Consider the following 21,908-nt stretch of genomic DNA (forward strand, 5'->3'; position numbering starts at 1 on the left):
TGGAACGATCTGTAATTGATCGTTCTTTGCGCATTGGCAGCCGTTGTTCTTGATAGTGTGACGCCCTGGACCCCCAGGGGTCACAGTACAGTAACACCACACACACCCCCTCCCCTGGTTAGGTGACACCACTCAAACAAAATCCTTGTTGCCACCCTCCAGGCTTTATGTCCACACCAGGTGGGGCGGAGCCAGGTGGTTGACCCCGCCCACCGAGGAGGTCACAGGCCTGGAGGTGGGAAAAAGTAGTTAGTTGAGTTCGGGAGTTGAGAGTGGAAGTGTGAGGAGTAAAAACTGTGTGTGTCTGGGTTGGAGCCCAGGCACGATCAGCAAGGTCGGCAGACGGTGGGGGCCGTCTGCAGGAGTAGGTGGAGGTCAGCAGAACCGTAGGACCGGGGTCGGGTGGTGGCCCACCGGTACCGAACCGGGGAGCAGATTGAAGCCAAGCACCAAGGCAGGGTACTCAGACCCCGACTAGGCTAGGAGCCGCCAAAAAAGTCATTCTCTGATTGCGATCTGGACCTCAGGGGTTCATTCCCACCTAAGTCCCATCAGAAGGCAACAGTCCAACCCGTCCGGATAAGTGCCACCGCCAAGGGTCAGAGTTCCAAGGACCAGCGTCTGCGGGCAAAACTGGCTCTCCCAACACGTACACGCCAGGGAGCGGACTACCCGTGGGAAGCCATAGGAGTCAAACCTACATACACAGGTGCAGGATAACGACAGCCACCATCAACCCGTCCAGGGACCGCGAGAACACCGCAGCCGGCTGTGGGCCCCGTCCATCCAGCCATTTGGTTTACCAGAGACTCCGTCCTTCTGTGTCCGAGTGAGTAGAACAGTGCCATCCGGCACCGCAACGTTGCACCCGCGCCCACGCTGCCTCCCCGCATCGGCACCTGTACCTGTACCCTCCTCCTTACCTCCCCAACCGGGGCCCCGGGACCAACAGCCCCTACCCACAGAGGGGTCAACACCTTAGCTGCTCTCCGTCATTGCTCCCGGGATCCCCCGTCACCAGCAGCGGTGGTGTCCACCATCACCACAAACCGTGGGTGGCGTCACAACCGACATCCCACCACAAACCTCCCCTTTTTTCACTCGTGGGCGGGGAGGCGCTGCTCGAGACCCGGGTCCAGCCCCGTGCTCGAGCCACCAAGGAGCAGAAGCACCGGACCAGAGCGCCAGCGATCCCAGACGAGCGGCGTTCCCATCCCCTCCGCCCGCGACAATAGCACAGGTTCTGTTTACACAGGAAGATGTGCTGTCGAGAATAATGATCTTTTGTGCATCATGATGATCTTTTGTAAAGCACATTACGATGAGCAAAGACAGAACCATCTGTAGTTGATTATTCTGTTTCATTTTACTACCATTTAGGCTATGTGCGCACTCAAAGATTACCGCACCCGCGGTAAAAAACAGCGGGAAACCGCACCCGAAAACCGCATGCGGTTTGCCGCGGTTTGTCGCGGTTTTGCCGCGTGCGGGTTGGGATGTGCTTTATTGCATTCAATGCAATAAAGCACATTGAAGAAAAAAAACAAAAAAAAAAAAACATTTAATTCTGATAGTAGATAGACAGAAGAATAGATAGAGGGATAGATAGACAGACAGAGGGATAGATAGATAGATAGAGGGATAGATAGATAGATAGAGGACAGATCGCTGCATTTCCCACGGTCGGCAGTGAGTTCACATTACCGGCCGTGGGAAATGACCGGTAATTACCTCTGCTGTCTGCTGCTTTCATTCAGCACTGTGTCTGTGACACATCGCGGCTGGATGTCAGCAGCGCAGGACCTGTGGATTATGCCGGAGCTGTGTGGATTACGCCGGAGCTTTGTTTCGGGGGGGTTAATAAAATGGTGAACGAGGCTTGTTGGTTTTATTTAAAATAAAGGATTTTTCTGTGTCTGTTTTTTCACTTTACTTACGGGTTGATCATGTCAGCTGTCACATAGACGCTGCCATGATCAAGCCTGGAGTTAATGGCGGTGATCCACCACCATTAACCCCTTGTATTACCTTGCCACCACTGCTACACGGTGGCAAGAAGAGCCGAGAACACTCCGGTAGTGCCGCATAATGCATGCGACAGTGCCGGGGCAGCTGCGGCTGATATTCTCGGCTGCCGGAGGGGGAGTGAGGCGGGGGACATTATCCCTGCCCCTCTCCCTCCCCAGCCTGAGAATACCGGGCCGCCGCTGTGTGCTTACCTCGGCTGGACGGTGAATATGCAGCGGAGCCCACGTTCTTTTTTTTTTTTTTTTTTTTTCTGATATTTCCGTTTTCTTTCTATGTGTGTTCTATGTGTCTGTGTCTATGTGTGTTCTATGTCTGTGATGTGTTCTGTGTCTGTGATGTGTGTGTGTGTTTACTCTCTGCTCCGCTTCCTCTTCCTGTAATGACATCACTTCCCTGCAAAACCGCAGACAGGCGATGTACATTACCGGAGGTAAACCGCGAAATACCGCAGGGAATAACGCAGGAAAACACAGTGCACCGCACAGAATTTGCTTCCTGCGTTATTCCCTGCGGGATTTCATGATTAACATTGGAGTCAATGGAGGGATTCCCGCAGCAAAACATGCAGCTGTCAAATTCCGCCCAGTGCGCACAGGATTTTTTTTTCTCCACAGGATTTGCTGGTGATTCACTGCAGAGATGTTATGAACATTTTCTGCAGCGAAACATGCAGCAAATCCGCGGAAAATCCGCGGCAAAATCCGGTAAGTGCGCACATAGCCTTATTCTCTGTAGGAAAGGCCCTGTTTACACAGTAAGTTGTGCTGCCGAGAACGATTATTTTTTGTGCAGCATGATGACCTTTTGGAAAGCACATTAATCGATGAGCACAGATTGAACGATCTGTAATTGATCATTCTTTGCGCATTGACAGCCAATGTTATCAGCAGCACAGGTCCTGTTTACACAGAACAATGTGCTGCCGAGAATAATAATTTTTTTTTTCAACGTGATGACCTTTTGTAAAGCACATTAAACGATGAGCAAAGACTGAACCATCTGTAGTTGATCATTCTGTTTGCTTAGGCTACCATTGTTTTCGGTAGTACAGGCCCTGTTTATACAGGAAGATGTGCTGCCGAGAACGATGATCTTTTGTGCAGCATGATGGTCTTTTGTAAAGCACATTAAATGATGAGCAAAGACGGAACGATCTGTAATTGATCGTTCTGTGCGCATTGGAAGCCATTTTTCTTGATAGCACAGGCCCTGTTTATACTGGAAGATGTGCTGCGAGAGCACAGGTCCTGTTTTCACAGGAAGATGTGCTGCGAGAGCACAGGTCCTGTTTTCACAGGAAGATGTGCTGCGAGAGCACAGGTCCTGTTTATACAGGAAGATGTGCTGCGAGAGCACAGGTCCTGTTTATACAGGAAGATGTGCTGCGAGAGCACAGGTCCTGTTTATACAGGAAGATGTGCTGCGAGAGCACAGGTCCTGTTTATACAGGAAGATGGGCTGCGAGAGCACAGGTCCTGTTTATACAGGAAGATGTGCTGCGAGAGCGCAGGTCCTGTTTTCACAGGAAGATGTGCTGCGAAAGCACCGGTCCTGTTTACACAGGAAGATGTGCTGCGAAAGCACCGGTCCTGTTTACACAGGAAGATGTGCTGCGAGAGCACCGGTCCTGTTTTCACAGGAAGATGTGCTGCGAGAGCGCAGGGCCTGTTTTCACAGGAAGATGTGCTGCGAAAGCACCGGTCCTGTTTACACAGGAAGATGTGCTGCGAGAGCACCGGTCCTGTTTTCACAGGAAGATGTGCTGCGAGAGCACCGGTCCTGTTTTCACAGGAAGATGTGCTGCGAGAGCACCGGTCCTGTTTACACAGGAAGATGTGCTGCCAAGAATAATGATCTTTCGTGGATCATAATCTTTTGTAAAGCACATTAAACGAGGAGCAAAGATGGAACAATCTGTGCTTGATCATACTGCGCACTAAAGCTGGGGTCACACATAACGACGACGACAACGACATCGCTGCAACGTCACCATATTCTGTGACGTAGCAGCGACCATAGATGATCGTTAGTAAGCTGTCAAACATGTTAGAAAAAGCAGCGACGGAGCAGCGATCATAGCGACGTCGACGGTCGTTGTGTGGTTTCAGACGTAGCGTAGCGTCGCTGCTGCGGTGTCAAACACAAGGATTATCAGCTTATCAGCATGGCGCAGCGGGATAGCAGCGATCAAAAAATGACTTCGAGCATTCAGGAGCGAGCAACGATTTCGCAGCAGGGGTCTGATCGTTGTTATGTGTCACACACAGCGACGTCGCTGTTGAGGTCGCTGCAACGTCACAGAATATGGTGACGTTGCAGCGACGTCGTTGTCGTCGTCGTTATGTGTGACACCAGCTTTAGGCTGCCATTATTATCGGCAGCACAGGTGCTGTTTACACATGTAGATGTGCTGCCGATAAAGATGATCTTTTGTACAGCACTGTTCATTGTGTGATCGGAATCTCATGTGTTAATGCTCCTTTAAACCCAAAAAGCTTAAAACCTTAATTCTGGTTAATTCATTCCTAGTATTTATACTATTTGGTTATTCTGTTTCTCTTTATTTTTTGTTTTTGTTTTTTTTTTACTTTTTTGTTTTATTGTTAATGAAAATGTAAGAAGTTATTTAGTGTATTTTATGTTCCTTGCGTCTTCCTTGGACTAGACAGGCCGGACAGTGGAGAATAATCACTCGCATTGTACCCGCTGTGCCAGAAATGACAATGCTTATCCCTGAGTTTCCACATTCTAAGTGACAGATAACAGAGGTGACGTCAGGAGCCCCACCAGGCCTGATACATGTCAGCGGGAGCGAGATAACAGCCGAATTCACACACTGGAATTACCTAGCCTCTTCTGCTGACATTTCCATCTACAATCTTTTTGGGTGGGTGCTTTGTACAGATTCCATTTTTACTGTCCAGGAAAAAAAGAAAAATTATCATTATCATCCTTTTATGTATATTTCTTTTAAAAATAATGTTCAAAAATATAAGAAAAGGTACTTTAACCAATTTGTCCATTGCTATCTAACCCTCGGAGCTGCTACTCTCAGTATTGATCGGAAGGTGTCAGAGCGGTGTACGGGGACGCGCATGCAGAATGTTAACGATCATCTTTCAATTCATTCATACGTTACCGGATCACTTACGGACACGTGATCTACATGTAGGCCACACTTTGTTAGCAGTGGGCTTAGGATTTGAGTTGCTCAATTTAGGACAAGTGCCAGCTGTATAATACAGCCAACATCTGCTTCTTACAACAGCTTGTGCCACTCTCTTGACACGTTGTAACGCTTGCAGGCTGTGTAGGGGCAGCAAGCGGGATTAGTGCACCTACTGGACCACTTGAGAACCCGAAACCCAGGCTTACCCTTTACTGGGGGGAGGCTTAATTAAGTGCCCAATTAAGCGAGGTGGACGCTAGGTACCACTCCAACGGCAGTGGCAGCTGACCCCTGGGACAGGTGATGAACTCAGGTATAGATGGGTACAGGCTGGGTGACTGAGGCAAGCTGGCCAGGCAGGTTAGGACAGGAATGGTGGGCACGGTTGGGATAGACAGGTATGGAAACAGACACCGGGTTAACAGGGCAGGAGCTCAGGAACTGACAACTAGCTAGATAGCAGACTGACTGACTAACTAAAGGTGTTGCGCAGGCACCTTCCCTAATGGGAGGGTGCCTTAAATACACAGTGCCTGGCTTGCAGGCCCTTTAGGAGGGCCGGTGTGCACGCATGCATCTTAGGTGGACTCCCAAGAACCCTGTGCGTCATTTATAGGGCCCGGGAGGGGAAGGAGGCAGCATCACATGTGGATGGCCGGGGAAGTGCAGGGGAGGAGGTGACCTGGCCGGGTGGTGAGTAAGTCGGCGTCTCTGCAGAGCTGCCAACGCTACACACGTGGGTGAGCTGATTCTGATGCCCATTGGTCTTCTTACGACACGATTGCTTAGTGACGAGTGGTGGCCATGGCAGCCTGAAGCCTATTGAAGGCACCAATCCCAACCATCTTTAAACTCCCAGAATACCCACGTTTTATAGAAGATACTATATACTGAAGATTAAGTCCTAGGGAAACCTTCTTACACCAACAATTTGTGCTACTGTCAATCTATTGAACCCTTCACAATATGATTGTCTAGTGTCGAGGGGTGGCCATGGCAGCCTGAAGCCTTTTAATGAGTCATTCATCCCCACCATCTTTTTACCTCCCATAAAGACCTTGTTTCATAGGAGATAGCGACTTTTACTGAAGGTTGAAGTCCAATTGAAACCGAAAAAAAAGTGAAAAGTAAAAAAAAAGTTGAAAAAAAAATAACAACATATAAAACCACTCCCCTTTCTACTAAATTGAAAAATCTTAAAAAAAAAAAAAAAAAAAATTAAAAAAGAAAAAAAGCTTTGACTGTTGGAAGAAGGGGAGAAAAAAGCAAAGGTGCAAAAAAAGAAAAATTGCCACAGCGGCAAGTGGTTAACGGAGAAATGGACCTGGAGATCTCACGGCCATCTATAAATTCTGGAGCTCCCCTGTAAATTATGGATATTTATTCTAAATATTTGTGTAGTGAAATACATTGCTGTTATCAGTAAGCCCCAAAGATTTAGTGAGCGGGAGACGCTGAGGAATGGAGGGTGAGTTCCTTGCAGTGATAAATCCATTTTATTTCTCGGTCTCACCAGAGATCTAGGCCTTGCCGTGCACCGGTAATTACTTTTACAAGAAGGAAATTGAATTATGTAACTACTGGTTTCCATTTATACCCGGGATCCAATTAGATTAAAATGCTAATAATTCAGGCCGCTCTGACCTTTCCATCCCTCACATTGCTAATAGGATTGTACATTAAACATAATATTTCTCTTTTTTTTTTTTGTTTTCCTGACAATCTGCAATTTTTGGGGGACTGTGAACACAATGGGCATCAATGAAATTTGCATTGACTAATTAATAAAAATCATCAGAAAAGGAGGCTATGCTCAGAAAATAGTGGAGAAAATTGTAATTTTTATATCCGCAGCCCAATGTTATACAATTTTATGAATCACCTGAGGGTTAAAATTGCTCACTAAGTCCCCTAGAGGAAATCCTCTAGAGGCGGTTTTCAGAATGGGGTCACTTGTGGGGAATTTCTGCTGATGTGGCTTTAAATCGGAGACAAATGTTCCAGCCAAAATGGAACTTTTTCCCTTCCGAGCCCTACCGTGCACCCAAACAGTAGTTTTACACCATATATGGGGTATTGCTGTACTCCAGGAAAACAGCACAATTCATTTTCTCCTCTTAGTCTTTTATAAAAATTAAAATATTGGGGTTTAACACCAACAAGGCACCGGGACCTGACGGTTTCAATAGTGAATTCTATAAGGCTCTGAAGGATCTGATCTCGCCGGATCTAACCTCAGTCTTTAATGCTTTCCTGGGAGGGGCGGAAATACCCAAAAATTCCAACATAGCATATATTAAATTACTCCCCAAGGGAACCAAGGACCTGGATGATCCCTCTAGTTATAGACCTATATCGCTCATAAATCAGGATTTAAAAATTATGTCCAAGATCATGGCTAATAGACTGGCCGAGATCTTACCTAGGATCATTACGAATCACCAGGTGGGGTTTATTAAGGGGAGAAATGCCGTTACCAATATCCGAAAGACAATTCTAGTGGTAGACGCGGTTAGACTGGGTCTCACTGAGGGAGGGGCTAGACCTGCCCTAGTTACACTTGACGCAGAAAAAGCGTTTGATAATGTAAATTGGGGGTGGTTAGACAGGGTAATGGAGGCCATAGGGATTGTAGGCAAGATGAGACTTTACATTAGAAACCTTTATGCCAACTCGGGAGCTAGGGTACACACTCCGGGCTTTCTATCAGACGTGTTCCCTTTGATGAAGGGAACAAGACAGGGCTGCCCATTATCTCCTCTTTTATTCAACCTGGCAATCGAGCCGTTGTCAAGAATACTACAGGGACAAAATAGCTTTAAAGGAATCAAGATAAGGGGTTCAGAAGTAAAGACAGCGCTTTTTGCTGATGACATCATACTTTATATGGGGGACCCCGGTGCGGATTTGCCACAGACTCTTGCCTTGATTGAAAAATTTGGCTCATTCTCCGGTTTCAAACTGAACAAAAAAAAATGCGAGATCATGTTCCTAAAGGGGCATCATGGGACAATGGGGGGACAAATAAGGGATGGCTGTCTATGTGGAATTCCTATAGCACAATCTTCAATTAAATACCTGGGAGTGCATATAGGAAGATCGGTGGAAACAATCTATAACTTGAATTATGGACCGCTAATCAGGAAAATTACAGTTCAATTAAAGGGATGGAAAGGTCTGCCACTTCCATTACTGGCAAGATGCCACCTGATAAAAATGATGAGCTTTCCTAGGCTGCTGTATCCCTTCCAGACAATCCCGCTATTGCTAAAACTAAAGGATGTGAATAAGCTCAACTCCGCGTATACAGAATTTCTGTGGAGGGGAAGGAAACCCAGAATAAAGCTGCGTACGCTGATGAAGTCAGCAGAGGAGGGAGGTCTAAACTTTCCAGATGTCCAAGGGTATAATCTTGTATGTATCATGAGGCATGTAATTGATTGGGTGAGAGGAACGAGTAGGCACTCAGATCATGCGATGGAAACTAAATATGCGTCACCGTGGGATCTGACGTCCATTCTACACTCCCCACTATCCAGGGTTGAAGGGCACATAAGGAACTCAATTATATTCCGAGACACCATGCTAACATGGAAGTCGGTAAGGAAAAAACTGGGGCTCTCATGGAAAGTGTCCAAGTACTTGAACCCCTGGGCATTCCCAAATTTTCCCCTGGGACGAGAAAACAAGCTATTTACTAGATGGAAAGAGAGGGGAGTCAGGAGAATGATAGATGTTATGAATGTGGAGGACAGGAGGTGGATGACAGGTCGGGAAGTGTTGGATAAGTACAACCTTAATAGCTCACATGTCATCCAGTATGAACAATTGAAACATGGAATAATAGGAGACCTGGGTGTGGTTGGAAGAGAGCTGAACAGAAGTTCGATTGATGAGTTACTGGAATGTGATGTAACAAGTATAAATGTCTCTAAAATTTATCGATCGCTAAGGGGGGTGCTTATCTCACGGGAGGATAGTCGGACTTTAAAAGCGTGGGGGAAACAATTGGGAAGGGAAGAAGTGGTGGATGATATACTGAGAGGATGGGTACAAGTGCGGAAACATATTACCAATGAGAGATGGAGAGACACTCAATTCAGAATTCTACATAGGGCCATTATAGGTTTCAACATACCAGGTAGGGATAGGTGGTGTCCTAAGTGTCAAAAAGAAAAAACGGATATGCTACATGGGCTATGGGAATGTGAGACAATCGCTAGGTTCTGGAACCAAGTCAGACTATTTGCCCAGTCAACATGGGGAATTTTCAGCAAACTAGACTTAATGGTGTGGATTTTCCACTCCTTTGAGGGAGGAGTAGGTGGAGGACCGAACACGCCGGAAAAGAGGAAATACGCAATAATGCATGACATAGCCATGATAGCTAAGCGTTGCATCTTAAAACACTGGATTCAAAGGGAGGGCCCATCCATAAAGGAGGTTGTGGGCGAACTACACAACCTTCTGAGGTGGGAAAAACTAGAAGCGGAGAGGGATAAAGATGGGTTGACAGCCAAGTTTTTTGTGAGATGGAGACATTTTATTGAAAGCCAATTCACACAGGGAGACATAATTAACCTGATGGCACCTTTTGTTCACTCAGAGTGGTATATCCTGAGCGATATTCAGGACAGCCTGGGTAAACTGAGAATCACCTAGGAGGGGGCTCTGGCGGGAGGGGGAGACGAGACGGTTGGGAATACCAAGACACGCTAGCAAAATTGAAATCATTCAGGGACGACACAGAGATTTAACGAATTGTATTGCATATGTTATATTATATTTCATTACCTATGTTTTGGTTTAATGTTACTGTATACTATCTTAAATCGAACAGCAACATGGAACTCCAAATTGGGGTATCACCCACCTCTATGTCACATTTTGTCAGACGAATGTTCTTCTTTTGCAATGATACTTGTCATGTTTTTACAAATTTGAAAAATCAATAAAAAACGTTTTGGAAAAAAAAATATTGGGGTTAAAGTAACATTCTTGTGGGGAAAAAAAGTTTTTGTTTTTTTTTTTTGTTTGTTTTTTTCACAGCACCATTTTATAAAGTCTGTGAAACACTTTTGGAGGATTTCCACTTTTTAGGTACATCAGGAGATCTCCAAATGTGACATGGTCTCCGCTAACTATGCCAGACAATTCTTCATTCTCTTCCGAGCCCTGCCGTGCACCCAAACAGTAGTTTTCCACCACATATGGGGTATCTGTGTACTTAGGAGAAAATGCACCATAAATTGTATGGTGCACTTTCCCCTGATACCCTCGTAAAAATGCTAAATTTGTGGCTAAAATAACATTTTTGTTGGAAAAGGGGAGGAGGTGGGAAGAGAGAGGGGTGGGAGTGGGGAGAAGAATTGATGGTTGGGAGAGAGGAGGGGGGAGTAGAGGGAAAAAGGGAAGAGGGGAGGAGAAGAGGGTGGGTGGGCAGAGAGCGGGAGGGGGACAGAGGTGGGGAGAAAGGAGTATAGAATGGGTTTGAATGTGTGGGTGACATAGAGGGGTGGGGGGAAGAGGCGGAAGAGAAGGGGGTGGGGGGGTCAGAGGGGGAATTAGAGGAGGGGAGGAGGAGTGGGTGGGCGCTAGGGAGGGGAGGAGGAGGAGGGGGGTGGGGCCAGATAGGGGGGGAAGTGGGGGGAGAGGAGGAAGAAGGGGGAACAGAGAGGGGAGGAGGATGGGGTGGGGGGGCAGAGAGGGGAGGAGCATGTGGTGGGGGCCAGAGAGGGGGGAAAGGAGAATGAGGGGGGGTAGAGGAGGGGGTGTGGGGGCCAGAGAGGCGGGAGAGGAGGAGGAGGTGGGGGACAGAGAGGGGAGGAGGTAGGGAGAGAGGAGAAGATGGGGGGGGAGATTGGGGAGGAAGAGGAGGGGGCTGAGCGGGTGGTAGGGGGGCAGAGGGAGGGGAGTGAATCAGCGAGAGTAAAAGAACTTGAAAACTGGACACTTTTGACCTAGTGATGTCCTAAAAAGCTTAAAAGGGGTATTGCCATCTCCAAGATCCTATACCAGTAAGTAGTAGTAGCAGTAGCAAATGCTTCCAATTAGTAATGTAGAATAATTCTCCTGATATAGCCATGTTTCTTACCTCATGTGCAGGGCATTGCAGCTTAAGTATCCATTACGGTTACGACCATTCACATAGTGACAGTTAGTTGTTTGAGGTCGTAACCATGGATACCTATGCTGCAATGCCCTGCACATGAGGTAACCTACATGGCTATAACAGGAGAACTATACTACATTTCTAATTGGAGGTATTTGCTAATATTTATTATTCTTACTACATATTTGGATAGGATCTTGGAGATGAGAATACCCCTTTAAATGCAGTCAGTCCCATTAATATTAGGTCTGAGGGGACTCTGTGGCTATACAATTGCTGCCAGATGTCCCTGCTGTCACTGCTCATACAGAGATTGTATCTGCGGCGTTTCCGGTAATTGTTGGGGGTGATGTCACCACATTGGGGAGTCGTGAATGATTGGGTTTCCTAGTGGGCATCCGATTTCTCTTTATGCACGGGATGCGCTCCTTTCGGGACAGTTTGGGTCTGCAGCTGCCCCTCAGCCAGCAATAGACTCATGGAGGGGATTTGCAGGTACACTCGCCCTTTTCTATGAAGGAGTAATTGCTGGCACCTGGAATTATCTTTAGCATGGGATGGGATATAATAGTTTCCGAACACTACTTAATTATTTGCCTATATAGCGCCAACATATGCTGGAGCACTGTACAGATCATCAGCATTTACAGGTCTATAAATCAGTGTGACGTCGCCCCGTCCCCTGGGCTCCAGACATTGGTGCCGCCGGGAGTCAGTGCAATAATTATAATAAAAACCAATTGCAAAAATTATTCTTGGACCCAAATACATGAATTTAGGCAAAAAAAATTGGCCCCAAAAAATGGAAAACTGCTTTAAACCTAAATGATTAGACATCATATTGAATTTTAGACTTTACTCGTTGATTTCACCAATATCGTTGACTTGGTAAAAAAAAAGTGTGAGGAGATAAAGCTGCTGATCATGTATGTCTGATAGCAGTAGGCCAAACCGCTATTCCTGCTGATTATCACCAATGCACATGCACACTTGGCCTGACTGAGCATGCATGTTGTGTGAATGGGGATAGAGGAGTAAGCCTCTGTCCCTGCGAAAGGGACATACTACTCCAGATCAGACTTCGAAATCCTTCATGCTTCGGGAGAAAGTCAGGAAGCCTACATTCACATTAGATGTAAAGTTGCACCCCCTTCCCGGTCGGTTGGCACATCATTATTCATTAAAGGGGTTGTCCAGTTAAAGTATATTTTAATAAACAGATCTTGGCATAATACGTTTCTGGCCAAGGAAGGAAGCAAAAGAGTGTACACAACATGAGATCATAGCTAATTCTTTATGTGAGGTGAAACTGGTTTTTCTGTGAGGTGAAACCGTTTTTTCTGTGAGGTGAAACCGTTTTTTCTGTGAGGTGAAACCGTTTTTTCTGTGAGGTGAAACTGTTTTTTCTGTGAGGTGAAACCGTTTTGCTGCGAGTTGGAACCGTTTTGCTGCGAGTTGAGTCTCAGCTGATGGGGATTCTGTTTTTCTGTGAGGGGATTCTGTTTTTCTGTGAGGGGATTCTGTTTTTCTGTGAGGGGATTCTGTTTTTCTGTGAGGGGATTCTGTTTTTCTGTGAGGTGAAACTTTTTTTTTTTTACATGCAGGGAAATGTTTTATTTCACGGAAAGAAGCTGTGATCCCATGCTGTCCTGTCTGTATGTTCTCTTTGGTGCCCTCCCTGATCCAGGAGCTGTGCTATGATCAGACCATGTTCCAGTACGGTCAGACACAGCCATTACACAGTACACAGCAGGGGCACGTTTAACAAATGATTTACTGATCTTTGGCTTCTCGGGGTGGTAAGCTGCCTATAGAGATGCTTGATGACAGCTTACTTCTCTCTCTCTATAATAGAAAAACAACCCACATGCACGCTCGGCCAACGTTCGGGAAAGATGGCTGCTCGTCTGACTAATATATGGCAAATTCAGCCATGGTCCTTAGATGTCTCCAGGTCTGTGAGGACACAGATATTCCATTACGCAGTGACGTCTGTTCAGCTGTAAAGCCAAAACAGTCAGATATTTCCCTGTATTTCATCCTCCCCTGATTTCCTCTGCAATCCGGAGAATGTCTCATCCAGTGGCCACCTTATGTAATCATGGTGCCCGTCCCTCCCCTACAGAATATGTCCATTCCTGCTATTTTTAGCTTCGGCATGACCTGAATCGGTCCCGGCGGGGAGAGTCTATGAAGCCTCAGTATTTCTGGATGTAATCCTATGCCGAGGACAGACACAAAGTGATGGATTCGGGCGGCGATTGGGAACTTAAGGGATGATTGCAAAAACAGCAGGTTCATCGGCATTCATCAGGAGGCCTTCACTGCGCTCGCTCCGAGCACGGCTTGTGTCCAGGAATTAGCCCATGCCACGCCAGGAAGATCAGTCACTGTTTAGTTGCCTCCATCCTTAGTATTCAGACTGCTATAAATGGCCTTAAAGAACGCCCATAGTATAGGAATACAATATTTAAAAATCACATTAATGGCAGTTTTTGCAATTATTGATGAAGCTGCCACTCTCTGACCTTTCTGCTTCACACATTTCTGCTGATTCAGATGCTGCCAAAAAACAAACAAAAGGAACCAACCAGTTACTGCGGACATTCAGCCTGGTATTCTGCCCTTTACTGTGGGCCATTAAAGGGTTATTCCCATCTCCAATATCCTAGTCCAATATGTAGGTGTAATAATATTAGCACATACCTCCAATTAGAAATGTAGTATAGTTCTCCTGATTAGCCATGTCTCTTACCTCATGTGCAGGGCATTGCAACAGCTTAGGGATCCATGGTTATGACCACTACCAACTAACTGTCACTATAGAAGTGGTCGTATCCATGGATATCGAAGCTGCTGCAATGCCCTGCATTCTTCATTCATCAAACCCAGACTAATCCATCAGACTCCAGATAGAGCAGTGTGATCCATCACTGCACAGAACACGTCGCCTCCAGAGTCTAGTAATGGCGGCTTTATGTAGTACCCCTGAGCCATCAAGAGCTACAGGGAACTGCATCCTGTCAGAGATGCAGGGCCTACCCCAGGGACCCAGAAGACCAGTGCCAATAATACCCAAAACACTGATACAACCCTGTTTTTTCCTCTCCCCCCAAAACTGATGACGGGCTAGGATTGGAACCAATGGATGGCGACCTAGGGGTGGGACCGATCCAGTCCATTAGACCAGAGGTCCCCAACCTTTTTTGCACCAGGGACCGGCTTTAAGCAAGACCAGTTTTCCATGGCCCGGTGGGACATGGGCGGAGCTTTGGTCATATGGGGGTGGGGTTATGGAGGGGTGGAGCATACTTATAATATAATTACTACAGTATAGCACTGCTATATGCACCAGACAGCGCTGTATGGGGAGGATGCTGGCAAGACCTCGGTGTACAGCGCTGCTAAGTAGCAGCACTGTACATCGAGCGTCAGTGTATACAGCACTGCTGCTTAGCAGCGCTACACACTGGACACCGGTACCGGGAGCCACGTCAATGAGGCCAGTCTGCTGCCCCGCCCCGGCACGCCCCACATAAGATGTTCTGCCGGGGGCGAGTCAGTGATGAGAGCCTGCCGCCCCACCCCGTCAAGTGCATACCATGCTGTGCTGGAGGGGCGCCTCACTAAGACCCGCCCGATGCCCCGCCCCATCCTGCATAATGTTCTCTGCCGGGAGCTGCGAGCTGTCACGGCTACGGCAGAGAACATTATCAATCCACACAGAGCGTGCTCTGACCAGGCGCAGGGCCGCAGAGCTAGCTGTCAGCGGCGCCGCGGACCGGCTGAAAACCCCCAACGGCCTGGTCCTGGTCCGCGGACCGGCGATTGGGGACCTCTGCATTAGACGACAACCAGGGAGAAGGGGTCAGACAGTCAGTAAGTGGAAGTGAGAGGAGACGGACGTAACGGTACTGACGGCAGTGTGTAACGGTGACCTGTCAGGCACAGGCGTGTGGTTGCCGCTTGAGTACGGTGGAGTACTCTCGGAACCGTAGCACCGACTGGGTACAGAGCTCTAGGTCAGGCAAACTCTCCAGGCAGACATGATAAAATCTGCACGGTGAGGGGACCATCCAGGACCTCACCGACCGTAAAGTTCGGGGCACAGCAGTGACAGGAGAACCTGGGACCGGGGACTGAGCGCTGACCCTACAGGGTTCAAACTGCCTGCTGTACGGAATAAGACTGAAAGACGACCAGGAGGGAACCCCCAGAAGCTCTAAGGCATAGGGACCCACCAACCAGAGACAGATGCAGAGGAAGTAAGCCACCAAGTCACCACATCGGCACTGGAACGAAGGGGACCAGTGGTGAGGACCAGACTCCATCAGGTTGCCAGCAACATCTCCGTGAGTAAAGAACCAGTTACACTGCAATCCCTTGTGCGGCCTACCTTCCTTCCACACCCCGGACATAAATAACAACCACCATCATCTACCCCTGGGGCCTGGCCCTACTTGCGGAGGGCCCCAACATCCAGGCTGCCATTAACATCAGCCCCAGCAGTGAGAGACTGTGCAGCGGCAGCTCTATCCATATAGCCGCAACCCGCAAGTGGCATCACAACAAAAACTTTATTAATCATCCTTGTAAATACTCCCCTTTTAAAAGCGACCCCCCTTTCCTCCCCCCAGGGTCAGGGAACTGCACACCGGCCATCACACCCGGGGGGCGAGGGGCCGGATGTCATACACCGGAGGGCGAGGGGCCGGATGTGATACACGAGGGGGGGGGCGAGGGGCCAGATGTGATACACGGGGGGGGGCGAGGGGCCGGATATTATACATCGGGGGCGAGGGGCCGGGTGTTATACACCGGGGGAGGGGGCAAGGGGCCGGATGTGATACACCGGAGGGTGAGGGGCCGGATGTGATACACCGGAGGGTGAGGGGCCGGATGTGATACACCGGAGGGTGAGGGGCCGGATGTGATACACCGGAGGGTGAGGGGCCGGATGTGATACACCGGAGGGTGAGGGGCCGGATGTGATACACCGGAGGGTGAGGGGCCGGATGTGATACACCGGAGGGCGAGGGGCCGGATGTGATACACCGGAGGGCGAGGGGCCGGATGTGATACACGGGGGGGCGAGGGGCCGGATGTGATACACGGGGGGGGGCGGCGAGGGGCCGGATGTGATACACGGGGGAGGGGGGGGCGAGGGGCCGGATGTGATAGGCCGGGGGAGGGGGCAAGGGGCCGGATGTTATACACTGGTGACTGCACTGTACTGCATCAGGCGGATAAGTGCAGTGATTGCCTGCAGTGGTCATGTGTTGTAGTTGTGACATCACCACTCCAGCCTGTCAAAAATCAGAACAGTGGCAGAAAGGCAGCCCTGGACCTGGGGAGGGTGAGAATTGATGTCAGGCATTTTCTTCGTCTTCAGTCCTATGGGTATTTGTAGTGAGCCCAGACAACCCTTGTGACTGTAGTGTGTAAGTGTCACTTTTTGGCATCTTTTTAATGTATCATTGTTTGGAAAGGTAATTAATTTCCCTTAGACGTGTAATTATGTCTCCCATTATTTTCATGATCCCCGGTTTTATGGGACAGTTTGACACAACATGTGGAAAGAACGAGGAGTGGAGCGCTGTATTTATAGCATTTACAGGAAATAAGGTCATTTCTTCCATGAAAAGCCTTTTTCATAGGAACACATCAGGAAATGAGGGAAAGAGACTGGCGTGTAGAGTGAAGATCACACCCCGAGGGCGCTCGGCAGGCCAAGTGTCTGCAGGACCATAATGATGAACAGCAAAATCGGAGGTGATCAGCATGGCCACGTGTGCAGGGACCGCGTAGGGGAAATATTTCCCAGCTGGTAAAAATGGAGAAAAACATAATCATACTGCCACTAAAACTACCATAATCCATAGTGTGATCATCAGCATGGTTTTTATCACATGGAGTTTTGCACAAACTTCGCCGACTGTCATGGCGGTGTTGGGCGCTGTTCAGATTGCAGATTCTGACACTCCCCACCCAATAGTTTTTCTGGTGTCTGGGATCAACACAGGAAGACTCGGGCGTCGATCTTCTGTGTGCTGATTCATAGGCAGGCTAGCAAGAGTTAATTACTGCTGGTCCGCTTGCTCCTTTAATCACATGTGGGGAGACCTATCACATCTCCCCTCCTTTTTATGCTGGTGGAATCCTTCTACCCATGCCAGCCAATGCTTCTACCCATGCCAGTTTATTATATGTTGGTCTGTGAGCTGTGGTGTCCCAGACTCTCTGGTGAAAGTTGTACTTTTTGCTTGGTGTGGTTGTGGAGTTTACCCATGCTGTTTTGTAGCTTCCTTCCTGCTCTTGTTTTCCTCCTGAATCTCTTATTTGTTTTTACCTTTGTGTGTGCTGTGTGACAGCGTTTTGGTTTTCCCTTGTCTGTCTTTATCTGTGGTTTCTAACAAACTCCTGTCCTGTCCTTCCCTGGGGGGAAGAGAATTCAGATCAAGACTGGTCAGGAGCAGGGCCAGGAAGGCGACTCAGGCCTCCTCACCATTAGGAGTATCCCTGAGATTAAAGATAGCATAGGGCCCCTTAGCTTGAAGGACTTGAGTGTTGTGTGGTCCCCTGCATTAGTAATAGAACATTTGGTGGTTGTTAAATTAATATATCACATTTAGGACATTTGCTTTTTTGCTTATAGATTAGTGGCTATTTAAAAAAAAAAAAATCATTTAGCTTCGACATCCTCTATGTATTACAGTACATGGAAGCTCATCTGATGGCAGTGGTCTGTAACACTTTGGTCATTTAGTTTATAAGGTTCAGGAGCAGAGCGATGAGCATTACACATCCCCTGCCGTCACACGAGCTCACTGACAGATTCACTGGTAACTCATTCAGCTGATTGCTATGTACACTGATACGCAGAGGATGTAGAAGCTAAATGGTATAAAGAAACCCTATTACAAAAATGCTTCAAAAGTTGTCCATATTCTTTAATTTTGCTTTTGAGAAATCCGGTTACATATATAGTTGTTGCGTCCGAGGATCCTTGAATCCATGGGTAAATCAATGGGGGACACAAGCAACGATAGCTATAAATGCCGCTGCACGATATTGGAATCTGTGCTGTTTTCTCTCCTCCACACAGCAGTGAAGATAGTGGAGCCTTCCCAACCTGCAGCGACGGCTGAGACCTCTTCAGCACCATGAAAATACATTTTATTTTTTTCTCCTCTAATGGCCTATTTGGACACAGATGCTGATGACTTTACAGGGAGGGGGGCTGCTTGTGATCCACTTTAAATGTCTCAAGTGGTTTGGGTTGATTTACAGTTGCTGCCTGAAATGGAAAATTTGACTTTACCCATTAGTCAATTTTAAGCAAAGCATGAAAGCTGCGCGTCTTTCCAATAGATTTCTCCAAAATTTGTTGCCCAATAAAGTAAGGCAAAATATATAATATATATATATATATATATATATATATATATATATATATATATATATATATATATATATATATATATATATATATATATATATATATATATATATATATATATAATGTCTGTGTGTGTGTGTTTTATTTTTGCTTTTAATTTATTGTCAAAGCGAACAAATAGTAAAAAAATAAATAGATGAGACTTGAAAGAAAAAAAATACGGCAGCTCCAGCCCAGGAAAAAGTAACGTTGACACAGCAGTTCCTTCACTTCTGTGATGCTTTGTTGATGGGGCATTGGTGCTGACATTATGTTGATTGACAGGTGGCTCCCTGCTGCCAAACTGCGGGGAGGCGACTGTGAATTAACATGATGTAGACAGTGCAGAACAGAAGATAAGGAGTTGCTCTGCCGATGTGACAGAAGAGAAGGAGTTGCTCTGCCGATGTGACAGAAGAGAAGGAGTTGCTCTGCCGATGTGACAGAAGAGAAGGAGTTGCTCTGCCGATGTGACAGAAGAGAAGGAGTTGCTCTGCCGATGTGACAGAAGAGAAGGAGTTGCTCTGCCGATGTGACAGAAGAGAAGGAGTTGCTCTGCCGATGTGACAGAAGAGAAGGAGTTGCTCTGCCGATGTGACAGAAGAGAAGGAGTTGCTCTGCCGATGTGACAGAAGAGAAGGAGTTGCTCTGCCGATGTGACAGAAGAGAAGGAGTTGCTCTGCCGATGTGACAGCACCGCAAGGGGGAGAATCTCCAACAGGAGTATTCTGTAAGCTCTCCGAGCCAGATAAGATCGTAACAGGCAAGTAGTTAGCAACTCCTTTAAGTGCCAGAAGTCCCATTAACAAATCAGTATTTATACCATCTCGTTCAAACAGTAACAAAGTGATACATATGAGAGAGTAAATTTTAGTAATGTCTCTTGTAGTACTGTCACCACATCTGCCAGCACTTGTGCTTATACAGTCAAGGCTGAAAGTGTTTGCATCCTTGAAATTGTTGCAAAAATGAAGTATTTATCCTTGAAAATTATTGCAATTTTGTTATGCTCATATTTCTTTCCTTTTGTTTGTGTATTACAACAACAAAAAAAATAGAAAAAGACAAATTGGACATAACTTCATACAAACCCCCAAATATGGGCCTTACAAAATTGTTGGCACCTTTCCAAAATTGTGGGTAAACAGCTTTGTTTCATGCATGGGATGCTCATACAAACTCACCTATGGCAAGTCACAGGTGTGGGCAATATGAAAATCACACCAGAAACCAGATCAAAAGGGCGGAAGTTGACTTAATTTTTGCATTGTGTGTCTGTGTGTGCCGCACTAAGCATGGAGAACAGAAAGAGAAGAAGAGAACTGTCTGAGGACTTGAGAATCCAAATTGTTAAAAAGTAACAATCTCAAGGTTAAATGTCCATCTCCAGAGATCTTGATGTTCCTTTGTCCACGGGGTGCAATATAATAAAGTTTACAACCCATGACACTGTAGCTAATCTCTCCGGATGTGGACGGCAGAGAAAAATTGATAAGTTGCAATGCAGGATAGTCCAGATGGTGGATAAGCTGCCGACATCAAGTTCCAAAGAAAGTCAAGCCGTCCTACAGGCTCAGGGGGCATCCGTGTCAGAGTGAACTATCCGTCCACATTTGAATGAAATGAAATGCTGTGGAGGAGACCCTGGAGGACCCCACTGCTGACACAGAGATATAAAAGCTAGGCTGCAGTTTGCCAAAATGTACGTGAGTAACCAAAATCCTTCTGGAAAAGCGTCTTGTGGACAGTTGAGACCAAGATACAGCTTTTTGGTTAAGCACATCATTCTACTGTTTACTGAAAACTGAATGAGGCCTACAAAGAAAAGAACACAGGACCTACAGTCAAATATGGCGGAGGTCAGAGATGTTTTGGGGGTGGTTTTGCTGCCTCTGGCACTGGGCACCTTCACTGTGTACAAAAATCATGACATCTGAAGATTACCAAATTATTTTGGGTCACAATATAGTGCCCAGTGTCAGAAAGCTGGGTGTGTGTCCTAGGTCAGGGTTCTTTCAGGAAGACAATGACCTCAAACACTTCAAGAAGCCCCAGAAATGGATGGAAACAAAGCGCTGGAGAGTTCTGAAGTAGCAGCAATGAGCCCGGACCTAAATCCCATTGACACCTGTGGAGAGATCTGAAAATTGCTGTTGGTCGACGAGAAGAGAAGACGCCTTCAAATATGAGAGACCTGGAGACGTTTATAAAGAAGAGTCTGAGATTCCGGGTGAGAGGAGTAAGAAGCTTGTGGACGGGTATAGGAAGCCAATGATGGCAGTCATTTATTCCAAAGGGTAAAGTGTGCAACCAAATATTAAGTTGAGGGGGACGACCATTTTGTCCGGCCCATTTTTGGAGTTTTGGGTGAATAATGTCATGTCCAATTACCAATTAGCTTTTTTGAAGCTGCCCCAAAACACACAAAGGAAATAAACGTGTATAAGAAAATATGTGTAATTGTAATAATTTTCTGCGAGAAATACTTTTTCTGAAACTCTCTCGAGAGCGTACACATTTAGCAATGACTTGAATGTGGTGTGAATCTGTGCAAGACATGTTCCATCAGGCGCATTAGCAGATTTATAGAACAACTGTAACAATGGTGGATCTACTTTCTGTGAAGCCAAGCTTCGGCTTCATAGTTGTACACAGGTGACTATGACTGGGACCTTCAGGAGGCTTCAGACCTATGGGGGAGAATTGGATACTCGTGGCAAATATTTCTTTGCATTGTTACATTGGTTTTGCACCGCTTTATTTCAGTTGCTTCTTACTTTGTAACCACTTTGTCATCTCTTGTGTATTTTGCAGCTGAGAAAGTATCCTCCCTGGGGAAAGATTGGCACAAGTTCTGCCTGAAGTGCGAGCATTGCAATAAGACACTTAACCCTGGTGGACATGCTGAGGTAAGGTCCAAGTGAAAAGGTTTTGGTCCCGTGTTAGCCAGTTGAAAAATTATTGAATGTTCTCAGTGAGCATAACAAAATTATAATCTTGTGATACCTTTTAATAGCTAACTAAAATAAAATAAAGTGATGTTACAAACCAAGCTTTCGAGACATCTCAGGTCCCTTCATCAGGCATGGTATGACAAAATATCTGAAGAAACACAAATATATACACAAACAGAGCAGAGGGATGGCATAATAAAAAGACAT

The 21,908-nt window shown here is 46.7% G+C and overlaps 1 protein-coding gene across 1 annotated transcript in view; it reads left to right on the forward strand.

Annotated features, from left to right (window-relative positions):
• The window catches only part of LOC142258533 (cysteine-rich protein 2), a 102,817-nt gene that overhangs the window by 46,102 nt on the left and 34,807 nt on the right, over nt 1-21,908 (forward strand). The window contains exon 2 of the mRNA XM_075331159.1: nt 21,562-21,656. Within this exon, the coding sequence (XP_075187274.1) occupies nt 21,562-21,656 (95 nt within the window). The remainder of the gene's footprint in view (nt 1-21,561; nt 21,657-21,908) is intronic.

This window comes from Anomaloglossus baeobatrachus, chromosome 12 (assembly GCF_048569485.1).
Source record: "Anomaloglossus baeobatrachus isolate aAnoBae1 chromosome 12, aAnoBae1.hap1, whole genome shotgun sequence".
In the NCBI taxonomy this organism is placed as follows: Eukaryota; Metazoa; Chordata; class Amphibia; order Anura; family Aromobatidae; genus Anomaloglossus; species Anomaloglossus baeobatrachus.